At 34.8% G+C, this 14,248-nt stretch overlaps 1 protein-coding gene across 1 annotated transcript in view; it reads right to left on the bottom strand.

Annotated features, from left to right (window-relative positions):
• The window catches only part of DMD (dystrophin), a 1,828,382-nt gene that overhangs the window by 1,812,054 nt on the left and 2,080 nt on the right, over positions 1-14,248 (bottom strand). Inside the window, 1 exon segment of the mRNA XM_078146592.1 lies at positions 8,718-8,836. Within this exon segment, the coding sequence (XP_078002718.1) occupies positions 8,718-8,836 (119 nt within the window).

Genomic DNA, 14,248 nt, shown 5'->3' with positions numbered 1-14,248 from the left:
AACATGAATAATATTTTTTTTCAGACTGCTGTTTTAAACTAAGCTATTTTTTCCCACCCTTAAGCTTGATTATACATCCAACACAGACTCTGCTCCAAGACAAGCCCATGAAATTTGGATATTTAAGCACTTCAACATCATGGCTCCTAAATTCCTCTGATAAAAGTAGGTTATGCTGAATGTACATTAAACAAATGAAATGACAATCTTGAATTCACTAATGTACCTCATTCCCTTTCTAATATAGCTACACCAACTGTAATTTGTTCATTTAAATTGCAATCCAGTGAACTTCAAAATTAAAGAGATGTTTTCAATTAGTATTATACTTTAACCCTATTAAATGATATAATTTGATTTTAATGACCAAAGTTCTATATTTCTTTTAAAAGAGATACTGACTTGAAAATATTAGTTGTCTTCTGCTGATATAATATTAAAAATTTTTAGCTATCATCTCTGTCTTCTTGAATCACAGAAAATTCTGCATTTTTTTCTCTAGTATTTTTCTCTTCTTGGGCTTCATATAACAGTACATACAATAGCACAATACCAAGACTATTTTAAAGAATGTTTTCACTAAAAGCTTCAAAGTAGGTTTTGCTCTTAAGAACTGATGATACATCTGAACTCTGCTGAGGACACTCTGATATATACCAAACAGCAGAATCGTACTGGGGTATTTCAAAAAGGTTACACTTGTCATTATTAGAATGATAAAGGCTATTTCTCATCTTTTTTAATGTATAAAAATAAAAAGTCCAAGTAGCATTTGAATAGGTCAGGAAGCTATAACTCTAAATTTTAGGAGCTCTAATTTCTCATTTAATTTCAATATTGATAAGAGCTATAGATGTATTCCATCTTCTCTCTAATTCTGGGAGGAAGATTTAATTGGCTAAGTACTAGAATCAAGAGAATTACTTTCACATAGCATAGAACAGGCCAGCCTCAGAACTGAGAAGAACTGGATTCAAGTTCTGCCTTTGACATATACAAGAGCTCTATAACCCTGAGCAAGTCACTCGGGCCCTCAGTGCCCCAGGCAACTCTCTGAGAATGTACTTAACAGATGACTTGCATTTCTGAAACAGTGGTAGGAATTTCAGTGTAGGGAATTCCCCTACAGAAAATGTCAGAGCTAAGATTTGAACCTAGCTCCTCTGTCTCTAAATCCGACGCTCTTCCCATTGTACTAAACTGCCAATATAGTTTTAATCATTTGATATATTAGTCCATTTACAGTATGCAGGTTTGGTTTTGTAGTAAAAGCAAATCACTCTCTTTTAGACTAGAAGCTCCTTGAAAGCAAGGATCTTTTGTTGTTTAGTTGTTTTCAGTAGTGACCTCTTGGGAATTTTCTTGGCAGAGATACTGGAGTTTCCTCCTCCAGCTCATTTTACAGATGAGGAAATAAAGGCTAACAGGAATAAGTGATTTGCCCAGGGTCACACAACTAGGAAGTTGTCTGAGGCCATATTTGAACTCAGGTCTTCCTGACTCCAGGATGCTGTATCTACTGTATATCATCTAACTGCCTCCCCCCCCCCTTCTTTATACCCTCAGCACTCAGCCCAGTACCTGGAACACAATAGGCTCTTAATAAATGCTAACTGACAATCAGCATACTTACTATAAAGTTTTAGAATTTTGTTTACATTTTTTAAACTGCATAATTCACATATACATGAACTTCGCTCATCAAGATAGAAATGGGAAATAAAGGTAGAAGAAAATTCAGTTCTAAAGCACTTATTAATTACCCATGATATTTATGCTAGGTCCTGGAGATACAAAGGCAAAAACAAAACAGTTCCTGGCTTCAAGAAGCATATATCCTATTGGATGGAAACAACACGTAAAAAAAAGTAAGTTATATGCAAAATATAGACAAAGTAAATACAAATTATTTCAGTGGGAGAGAAGACAAGCAACTGGAAAGATTAGTAAAGGTCTTTATATGGGCAGTGGTACTTTAGCTTAGTCTTGTAAGTAGCTCCTGACTTCAAGAGATGGAGGTGAGATAGGCAAGGATTCTACCCCCCAGTGACAGACTATAAAGGCCTGGGAACCATAAATGGTGAATTGTAATGGCATTCAGGGGGAATCTCAAGTAGGCCAGCTTGGCTAGAAGAAAAGGTATAGCATGGAAATATAGGTTAGAGCAAATGGTGAGGAGCTTTAAATGTCAGGCAAGTCCTTTGTATTTTATCCTGGAGACAGTGAGGAGTTACTGAAATTTCTTGAGTAGAAGGATAAGATGATCAGAAGAGAGAGAGTGATAACAGATGGAAGGAAGTCTTGTGGAACTAGGAAAGTGAAAAGAAAAAATCTTAGGGAACTGGAACAAGTAATTCCAATTAATACAGGCTAACTATCTTCCCAGACAACTCCTACTCCATAAACTGGAAGTAACAGCACAAAGTCCCTACTTACAGCAGAGAATTTGGTCTAGAGATTCTTCCCATCTCTCTATGTGGATTGCATATTTTTTCCCCTTAAGAACCATTTTCAAATTAGCACATTTCTTGTCATCTTTACCCTTGAATTTTTAATCAAAAAATATCTCTTTTAATGTTTCAGTGCCCAACCTGGTCTCCCTGGTTCTAATCTCTTAATCCATCCTATGTAGTGGAAGTTTTTCTCATTAATTATAGTTTGTGATTCCAAATGAATTCAATTAACAATCCAAATCAACATGTGTTTATTAAACAGTTCCAGTTTAAAGCCTTTTGTGGTTCCCTAGTATCAAACTCCTTATCTACTTTTTTAGGACTTTCCACAAAGTATACTCCTCACTCTACTTATCTGGTGAAAATTTCATTCAAGTTAAGATTGTCTCCTCAATGATTGATACACTTTCCATACTCCTTTTTGTCACTGTTTCTTAATTCAGATTGTCCTATACTACCTCATCTCTACTCAAGATGAAGATACCTAACTATTGACTCTCATTCATTCAAATCTCCCAAAATAACAACAACCTGAAACCTTCATTCATCCAAAATAAAACAAAACCAAACACAGTCCAAACTTCATCTCTATCCAACAGATAGAAAGGTAAAAAGCTATAATCTATTACTTAATAGAATTAATATGAACATTGCTTTTATTCATATATTAATAAGAAAGAGGTATTTCCCTATTCTTTAGATCTGTATATTGGAATCTGGGGCAAATGAAAGGGGAAACATTAGCTCAGCTTTGACTATTGTAAAAATCCAGAAGAAATGTATGTGTATATGTATACATATATGTGTGTACACACATACACACACACACATATATAGTTTTTAAAGGAAGGTTTTCAATTATTCATGTGTGTTACTTTCTAAATTGAAATCTCCTTGATAACTAGTGTTTATCTACTCATCTGGAGTAAAGTTAGGATCAGAGCAGTGATCGGTACCGATTGGCAGAGGACAGGTAGTGTCAAAAATGATGATATTGATTTTTGACAAACTAAACCAAGTATTGGAGGCCTTCCTCTCTAATATAGTTTTTGGGCTATATTTTACCAATGTTAATTATAAATTTAATGTTGACATGAAGAAAAGTGGACTATTTACATTTATTCATATTATAAGTACTATATTAGGTTAAAATTTCTTATATACATTAGAATATAATATAAATATATATGCATAAAATTTGCAAGCAATGCAGAAAAATTAAAAGGGCACAGTTAATATTTAGATTTTATTAATATTGAAAATTAAAAAGCTTGTAGCACAGATAACTGGGTAGAAACATGCATGTGAAATAATGTTAGGAGACATACACGGCCAATGAAAGCCATCCAGAGTAGACAGAAACTAACACCTAGAAAACTTTAGCTGTAGCAATCTGTATCTCTCCCGTCCAATCCCTCTGCCCCCTTCCAGATTCAAACCCCTCAACAAACAAACAATCACACACTGAGACTATGCCTGGTACTTGATGCCAAGGCAGAGGAAAACAAAACAGAACAAAAACTTATAGGTTAAACCATACCTTGCCTAAGCTGAGATTGAGTTAAGTAACCTTCGGTGTGTTTTTTTGCCTAGAGACCCTATTTGAGTCATAAAAACATCATCTCTCACAAGGGGAGTGTATTTAATTCTAACAGAAGTCCTGCTCTCTATGTAGCAACTCTCAATACCATCCTCAGAGATTCCTGGGTACAAAAGAAATGTTATTAAGTAGATATTAGAATTTAGAGACTTCCAAAGACTGCTAAATTTAATTTCTGGGTATCCAATAAAATCAATGTCTGCAAACCAACTATGAGTATATTCCTTAGTGTCTGACCAGGGAAAGTTTTTGAAGCCAGATTGATTGACTATTGATATTGATCTACCAGCTGATCAATTTTTATCAATCTATTTGTATAATAGGAACAATCAGAGAAAACTCTGGATTTTATACACCAGGTCACCTTCTCTGGAGCTGAGTATATATTCTTGTACCTTTGTTTTGGGACAGATGCTCTGGATCCTTAATAAAGGACAAATACTTTATTGAGATAATGTCTAGTCTCAGTCCCCTGGCTGCTCACCAATGATGGAGGTTATGTGAAAGATGATGGATGACTCCGTTAAGAGGAGTTATATATTCTGTGACCCATAAGAAGAAAGAAGAAACAAAGGTTCATTCTCATTAAAGAGATGGCCTCTTTTCAGGGCCATATTCAGGGCTTTCCCTCCTTTGGACTTCCAGCAAAAGAATGGGAGAAGTTTTGTTTTCTTCTCCCATAGGGGAAGTTAAACTAAAATCTATGGCATATTATCCTTGTATCATCATCATCACCATCACCATCATCATCATCATCATCATCATCATCATTATCATTATCATCACTGGGAAAAGTCCTCATGAAGTCATAATGCTTGATCAGTCTTAAAGTGAGACAGAGATTAATAATAAGCATCTAGGAATGTCCATGGACATGCACATCTGTTATATACCACTATATTGCTATATGACTATAATTTTATGCAAATGCTTCTCCGCAATATGCAAAAACATACATAGTAGCTGAGTTGGAAGATACTGTGTGTGTGTGTGTGTGTGTGTGTGTGTGTGTGTGTGTGTGTGTGTATGTGTGTACAGGCACTCTCAATCAGGAATGAACAAATGAAACACTGTTGAGATAATTGATGAATAAAGAGACTGTTAAGACATCTGAATAATGGCATAGGGAATTAGCCAAGGAGAAAATGGAATCTGTAGAACTAATCTTATCAAGCCAAAATGAAAGTGGATTAAAACAAAACTAATTAGTTTGGTAATGTTCTAAGGGTACAAATAAATTTTTCCAAGATTTCATTTTCTTTGTTTATTGGTCAAGTCTAAGGTGTTTGTCATTCATTTTCATCCCAAAGTTAATTAACTCAATAAATAACTAAATTATACTATTTCTGCACATACCATATGAAAATCATTTTCACTGGCAATGTATTAAAGTTATCTGGATAAGGTACAATCTTTTTTATTATCCAATTCCTCAGTTGTGTACAAGTAACATTTCTTTAATTGTAGGGGGTAGAGGATGAGTTGGGGAGGCAAAACAGTATTTTTTTAAAGTGAAAAGTGGCTGATGGAGCAATAGCTAATACATTGATTTTTTTTTCCTGTGGTAAGCAAGCCAACCAACCAAATTAAAATAATTAAAAAATATTTAGGTGAAACTCAGAGTGTCCACGTTCTTTAAAGCCAAAACCTTAATCACCACTTAAATCTGGAATGAAATATTTCACCTACTACACAATTTTTCTAAATTTCATTTCAACAAATTATGATTTAGAGGAAATTTCTCTCTACCATTAATGGAAAGAGTTCTCATACTTGGAGTTTCCCACACAGATAAAAAACATAGATTAAGGAGGAAAAAAGTCATTCATAATCCAATCCAATCGAAAAAGCATCAGTTGTTAATGAAAACAAAGTTTCATTTGGCAGTCACCAGTTATTGCAAATATAGCTTCAATCTCTTAAAACAACATTCTATCAAAATAGAAAACAAAATGTTTTAATAACTTCCTAAGGGGCATATTAGATATAAAATGGAATCACTTTGGAGAATAACTGATATCTTTGTACATAAGCTAGAGAACAAATATTTGACTGAAGAAAAACGTACACTTCTCAAAGGTAATTACTATGCAGTATTTGAAAGAAGCCAAAGTACTGTAGTTCTCTGCACTTATGGAACTGCTCTATGAAATTCTATTCTGTTGTAAACTCTGAGCCAATGAATAAAATATTCTTGTATACTCATGGTAAACTTTGTGATTCAAATAATTATATTAATAATCAGATATTCCTTTTAAGAAAAAAAACTATGTGTATATATGTGTGTGTGTCTATACATCTGTCTGTCTGTCTATCAATCTATCTATGTAAATGTGTAAAGGGTAGCTAGGTGACACAGTGGATAAAGTGCCAGACCTGGAGTTAGGAAGACTCATCTTTCTGAGGTCAAATCTGACCTCAGATACTATGATACTGGGCAGTTAGGAATACTCATCTTTGTGAGTTCAAATCTGACCTCAGATACTATGTGACCCTGGGCACATCAAATCTAGCAAATGTTTGCCTCAGTTTTCTCATCTGTGAAATGAGCTGGAGAAGGAAATGGTAAACCACTCCACTATCTTTGCCCAGAAAACTCCAAATGGAGTCATGAAGGGTATGAGATGAATGAAAAATGATTGAACAAAATGTGTGAAAATAGATTCTCACAGAATAATCTATATATCAAACAATGTTTGATCCAACTGTCCTTCAGATAGTAAATACAGAATGATTTTTCCTGTCCATTACATTTCAGTATCAGAGAGATATCTTTTATGTATTATTTATGTCATTATTGTTATTGGCTCTTTACCATTTTAAATTGCTGATTTTTTAAGTCTACTTCTGAAAAGTGTAATTAGATATTTCTCTCACTCAACTGAAGGGAAGAGTTCAGTCATTACTAAAGTCATATAAAGTCACTGATTATATAATCTAGGGTTCATGTATATAGACACTCCTTCACTTTGGAAAGCCTCTTTTAGATAATTAAATGGATATTTCCAATTGCTATTCTGATTAGCTAATAGCTCATAGACAGAACAGGCAAGTGATTCTGACACTGGAGTGACCAAAATTAGATATGAATGAATGCTTGCTGCCATGTTCATTGAATATCAAATATTTAACAATGTTGACAGGAATTTAAAAGGTAACTATCAATGAACTTGTATTCAGAAGCATCAAATTCTTTTTTTATTTATACAATTACATATACACATATAATACAAATATGCATGTATACAAATATACATATAAATGCATATACATATATACAATATGCATATACATAGGTTCATATATATACATATATTCACATATGCATATATAATGGATGTGTATACATATATGCACATACATAGATTCTGGCAAACCTTTTTATTTAGTATTTTCTATGTTTATGTTCCACAGTTGTCAATAAAGGGCAAAGATTAAGATTAATTATATAATTTAATAAGGAGCCATACTGTTCTCTCATCAAAATCTCACACGAATCCACAGTATGCTTTAAAAAAAAAGTTGCTATAAGATGGTCATGTTATCTCTGTTAGATAAAGATGAGAACTTAAAGGGGAAAAAAATAACCATCCCTCATCTAGCTCCTTATAGCTCATAGCAGACATAGTTCTTTAGTAACTATCTGCTCTATTCTAGCTGTTTCCCTTAAACACTCAATTTCTTATTTCAGGCTCCTAGAATATGAGAAGCAAGTCACCAATTTTGAATAAATTGTCAAAAACACTTGGAAATTTGGAAGACCTACAAGAGTTATCACATAACTATACTTATGATTCACATGCTTAAAATATGTGATTTTTGTATTAGTGTGTATTTAGGAGTCACTTAGTAATAAAAAGAAATAAAAGTTACCATTTGGAATCTCTCCAGAGTTATAAAATATATCATTGCCAGTGGCCTCAACAGATTGCTGCTTTAACATGTGTGCTATAATGCCTTATATAGAAGGAGCACATGGGGGCAGCTAGGTGGCATAGTGAATAGAGCACTGGCATTGGATTCAGGGGGACCTGAGTTCGAATCCAGCCTCAGACACATAACACTTACTAGCTATGTGACCCTGGGCAAGTCACTTAACCCATTGCCTAGCCAAAAAAAAAAAAAGAAAAAAAGAAGGAGCATATGAGCAAAATTGGAAAGCACAACTAATTAATTATAGCTAAGTCTGTCAAATTTCTTGAAGAATAACACAAAATCTTAAGTATCTTTGCTCACTTTAATCGTAAACATATTCTAATGCAGTAAGTTCAAAACTATATCTTAAAATTCTGAAAGTTTAAAAAACATAACCAAAGTTAACCTTTCTTTTTTTTTTTTTTAGGCAATTGGGGTTAAGTGACTTGCCCAGGGTCACACAGCTAGTAAATGTCAAGTGTTTGGTCTGAGGCCGGATTTGAACTCAGGTCCTCCTGACTTCAGGGCCAGTGCTCTATCCACTGTGCCACCTAGCTGCCCCCAAAGTTAACCTTTCAAGAACAAATTTAAACAGGGTATTTATAACCTGTACCTCAAAGAGAAAAAGAAATTAACCAAATGGAAGGAAAATGCAAAAAAAAAAAAATTCTATATCTATTAAGTCCAATGACAGATTCAGATGTAAAGACGCTAATAAAGCATAAAAATAGAATGTAATTTACACCAACCTTCAGGATCAAGTAGTTTCTCTATACCCAACTGATTTTTGGCTATGTTAAATGCATGGTCTAGTCGTTGTACAGCTGACTGCTGGCGAACCACACTATCCCAATCAAAGAGATCAGGCCTGAAAAAGTATTAAAAACAATCATTGGCAACATTCCTTGAAATTCACTTCAATAATGTGCTAATGCTAACTCTTTGCCATTGCTTGTGAGGTAAATATTAATGTTATGTACAATTTCTCATTTGAAGTAGATCACAATTTGAATTCAAAGACTGTGTTCAAAAGTATGAGCAATGCTGTCAATCTTTAATACCTTAATGCATTTATTGAGTACTTGCCATAGATGATGACCTTTTTCTTGACCATTGCCCCATGGAGCTGCTGCCCACCACATAATTCCAGGTACTACGGATTTATGAATTTCTGAATGTAAAATTAACTTATTAGTTGTGCGATCTGGACAAGTCACCTGAACTCTCTCAGCCCCAATCTTCATCTGTAAAATGGGGATTGAAATACCACCTACCTTATGGGGTTGTTGTGAGGTTCAAATGAGATAACGTACGTAAAATAATTCACAAGCCTTAATAAGCTATATAAATGCTAGCTAGTATAAGAGAGTATTTTTATTTCTTTTTGAGGAAGCTAGGTGGTGCAGTGGATAGAGTAGTATGTGCCTAGAGTCAGGAAGACCTGAGTTCAAAAAAAGCCTCAGATATTTACTCGCTGGGTGATCCTGGGCAAGTCACAACTTCTCTGGGCCTTTGTTTTCTCAACCATGAAATGGGAATCATAATAATACCTCCCCCACAGGATAGTTGTGATGTTTGCATGAGATAACAATTGTAAAATGCTTAGCCCAGTGGCTGTCATACATAAGGTACTTAATAAAGGCTTCCTCTCTTCCTTTTCTCTTCCTTAAATATTGTGTAAAGAGGAGATAGATTGATCATCTCTCTAGCATCTGAAATCACTTTCTTGTATTTAAAATAGCATCTATTATGTGGATAGCACTGTCCACAGATGACAAACTTATTCCAAGGCTCCCACTGTCAAGGGGCTCGTAATCTGGTTTAAAAGATGACAACACACACACAGATACACACACACACATACACACACACGCACACACACAGTTAGCTATACTGTTATATTATAAGTGGCACAGAGAATTAGTTCTAAGGAGGGAGAAATTAATGTTCGCTGGAGTGACAGGAAAGGTCTCATAAAGAAAGCTAGCTGTGTCTACATTACCTTACAGCTTAAAGTAGAGTGGTAACAGTAGAAATGGAAAGGAATTACTTAAATGGAAGATATATTTTTATAGCATTTGTAAGAAAGAATGGGTAGAATTAACATATATATATATTCCATATATGCACATATATGTATATACATATATGTATATGTTTTCATATACATATAATATACATATATATGGAAGAATAAAATATAACTCTAAGATGTTTAATCTAGGAAAGACTAGGAAGGAAATAGATGTTTATTAAATACCTACTATGTTCAAGGTACTGTACTAAGTACTTTACATATATTACTTCATTTGATTCTCAACCTTGTCCATAAGGTGCTATTATTATCCCCATAGTTAAGGCAACTGAAACAGAGAGAGGGTAAGTGACTTGGCCAGGGTCACACAACTAGTAAATGTATGAGGCTGGATTTGAAATCACATTCTCCCAGCTCCAGGTTCAGTGCTCTATTCACTGTGCCATCTAGGGGCCTCTAGAGAAATCCTGCTGATAAATGCAAATAGTGAAGTCAAAAAGAGCAAAGTTCAGTCACAATACCATAATAGGTTAAGCAGGCCTTTACCCTAGGGGAATGAATTCCATGGCAATGACCTTGGAGACTTGGAGGATTCTCTATTTGTAACAGAGAAAACTTTTTTTTTTCCTCTACTGTACAAGTCTGCCCCTAACATACTTCAGTTACTCTGAGTCAAAGAAGATCAAATTTACACACAAATGAAGAGTTTGAGTGGACAAAGAACTATCCCCTGGATGGATCTGGGACTCTTTTAGAAGAGAAGAGACCTTTCAGGTTTGTCTGTCTGTCTGTCTATCTCACCTCTATCTTTTTCTGCCCTGGTGAGGAGTCTCTCTTTATTCCAAATTTCATTGCTGCTCTACTTACCTGATCCACCCTTAGCCCTTTCCCAACTTAGAAGAGTGGGTTTTGACCCTTATCTCCTGTACTAACCAGTGTGTTATAGAGGAAAGGGACTGGACTCGGAACCAGTGGATTTAGGTTTGAATCCATGTCCTAATACTTAGTAGCTATGTAACCATAACTTTCTCAACCTATCTTCTCATCCATAAAACATAAAGAATTATAGTAACATGACCTTGCCCACAGCATTACTATTAAGAAGGTTCTTTGTGAAGCATTAATCTCTGTATATGTGAATTATTATTAACTATTAATAACCATCCAGGAACCTGTTTGCTTAGCTACTTTTTACTCTTATTCCTGAATATTCATCTACCTGACCTTGTTAACCTTTCCCCAAAGGTCTTTGATTTATCCATCAAGCATTTACAGATTCTCTATGACAAGTGAGCCTTACAATAAAATTATAAGCATGCATATTAAATTTGCTGACAGCACACCTCCAATATTCTCCATCTATTTCCAACAAGAGGAAATGATTTTAAAATATATCAGAGCAACCCATTCATCTTCCAAATTCAGGTGAAAAAATAATGTAGTTCAGGATTTTTTTTAATTATACAAAAAAACCCCTTAGACTCTCACATGATGACAGTTGTACTTTTATCATTAATTCATTGTGAAAATACATGGCAATACATGCATATAGTTCCTCCAACTCTTTACCTTAGCTCCCTTATATGTTAAATGGTGATAATAATAATTATACTATTTAACTCAAGTTTACCTGAATGAAGGGAAAGGAAGGAAGGAAGGAAGGAAGGAAGGAAGGAAGGAAGGAAGGAAGGAAGGAAGGAAGGAAGGAAGGAAGGAAGGAAGGAAGGAAGGAAGGAAGGAAGGAAGGAAGGAAGGAAGGAAGAAAAAGGCAATGTTTAAGTGCCTATTATATCCCATGCCACTGTGATAAACAATTATAAATATAGAAAAGTGAGACAGTTCCTTCTCTCAAGGAACTCACATTCCACTCAGGGAAGTCAATATTTCGAGGACATTTCATCTTTAGGGTTGATGGAAAGGCCTAGTAGTCCTTAGCATGCAGTGGCAGGTATCTGGCAATTTAAGGCATTTGGGAGGTATAATAGTAGGACAGATAGCAAGCCTGGATTTTACTGGAAGGATTGTAGTTGGTGACTCCCTGTTTATTGAATTGGTAGAATGACCTTTTTCACTCTTTCTTCTCTCATTTCCAAGGAGAGAGAAGTTAGCAGGCCCCCAATCATTGAGGGAAAGGGAATGAGACCAAGGGTCAAAATGGAGCTGCTGCTTTGAGCTCCCTCCCACAGTGATAGAAATGGGAAGAATCAGTGTTCAGACAGGAGAAAAAAAATATGGATAGAGGCACTGTAAGGCCGGTTGATATAAAAGAAATGTCTTAGTGAGATTTGGGCAAGGTTTCATTGTGAAGGATATGCTTTTTAAATTTTAAATTTCTCTATAAAGGCAAGATCACATTATTTCTCTGCTGAAGTCTCACCATAATACCTAATGGTGGTATGGTGGTACACCTGGATTCTCTAAAGCTACAACAGTACAATACAATCTCTAGTAAATTCTGCCACACTATAAAGGCTTTGATCAATATCCTATAAACGCACTGTGTTTCTGTTGTTCAATGACCAGGTTAGTTAAGTGTATAGAAAAAAATATTACTAAAATGTTAGTTAGAAAGCAATTAATTATTTTATTCACCATAAATCATGAAGGAGTTGTGATCATTGTTGGTGGAGGAAGTTTAGTAAAGGTAACAGCATAAACAGAGGTTAGGATGAAAGAGAATGGATGAGGAATCAAAGATGGGGCAGAGGCTCAAGACCAAGCCTATATTTGCTTAGCCTTCCAGACTGCTGCTATTTTGCTTGACTGATACTAGACTTACATTGTGCTCTAAAGTCAACCTTCCTTGACTAGGAAGCAGAATTAAGAATTGTGAGAAAGTCCCTCTTTCCAGAGTCTCAAAAAGAGAAGTAATTTGCCCATTTAACTATCATTTAATCCCTTTCCCATACTGGCATATTCACTGGTCTGAAGAACATTCAAAAATGATCCTAATTTGTTAAAGAGGAAGAAGTTTACTCTTGTCTATGCCCTAATGTGAAACATTCAGCTAAAGGGCCAAAATAAATCATTTTTCCTGATACTCAGAGAAGAAAAGCTAAAGAGGGAGAAGACCTCAGTGAATCATGTTTCTTTCCCCTCAGAATGAGGATGTCACATGTAGTATTATAAAACTAGGGGTGGAAGGAAATTTAGGGCTCCATTTAGTAAAATCTCTTTTATTTTACAGATGAGGAAGTGGAGGCCCAGAGGGGTGAAGGTAATAACCATGCGATCATCCAGAGTTATACCATGAAAAATTAGCACAGCAAAGAATTCAGGTCTTCCATCTCACAATGCTTCATCTAAACTCTAGGCCATATGTTCATGCCCTCCTCCTCCTCCCCCTGTTTCTCTCCCTTCTTTTTCTCCCCCTCCTCCTCCTCTTCCTCCTTCTTTTTGTTTCTCCTTACACCAAGGTGGTTAGGGAGGAGGAAAGGTAAGCTAGTAGAAGTCTGGAGTTCAACCCAAGCCCCAATTATTTTTTGTAGAGTGGTGCGTAGTAAGGATTGTAAGAAGTGTTTTGATTTAATTAATTTAAAAAAAATGAAGTTCTTATTAAGTAAAGACCACCCTCTTAAGTGATAGAGAGAAACAAGGTTTATATAAAACATAACTCCTGCCCTCATGGAGCTTTGAGTCTAGTAGGTAGTTTTAATATACAATGCTACAAGGTAAGTATATTAGAAAGGAACTAAACAAAGTATCTATGTAACCAACTTCATGTGATTTTTTGTGAAAAAAGACTTAAAAAATCTTATAGTACCATATGCATGTGAGTTATAATTATTAGTAGGGTACTATTAGAAAATAATAGAGGAATGTGAAGAGTGGATCCACCCTCCCCCTCCAAACTCCTCCCAAAAACTGTTAAATCTTATCAGTATTCTTGGCCAATGGAAGTATGGAAGAACAGTGTATAGATATATCCACCAGCAAGGCAGTGAAAATAAATTTTTTTAAAACCCTATTTATTATTCGATTTTATTATCTTTTATATTTAATTATTAGTATTGTTTTCTATTATTTTATGGTAAACACATAGTATTTCATCTAAATAAATGTGCATTTGTGAGCTAGTCAGAAGACCTAATCAATATTTATGGCTAGTAAAAATTGTTATGAATAATAAACTGATTTATGTATGAATTTTTATAACAATCCATTCAAAAGCATGAGGGAAGAAAAGTGGTTACAAATGCAGAGAAATATTTTAAAACAAAAGCTTGAGAAACAAATAAATAATCA

The sequence above is a fragment of the Phascolarctos cinereus genome, unplaced genomic scaffold (genome assembly GCF_003287225.1).
Source record: "Phascolarctos cinereus isolate Bilbo 61053 unplaced genomic scaffold, phaCin_HiC Scaffold_726;HRSCAF=1367, whole genome shotgun sequence".
In the NCBI taxonomy this organism is placed as follows: domain Eukaryota; kingdom Metazoa; phylum Chordata; class Mammalia; order Diprotodontia; family Phascolarctidae; genus Phascolarctos; species Phascolarctos cinereus.
The sequence above is the reverse complement of the archived record's forward strand: the minus strand, read 5'-3'. Positions and strand labels throughout refer to the sequence as shown.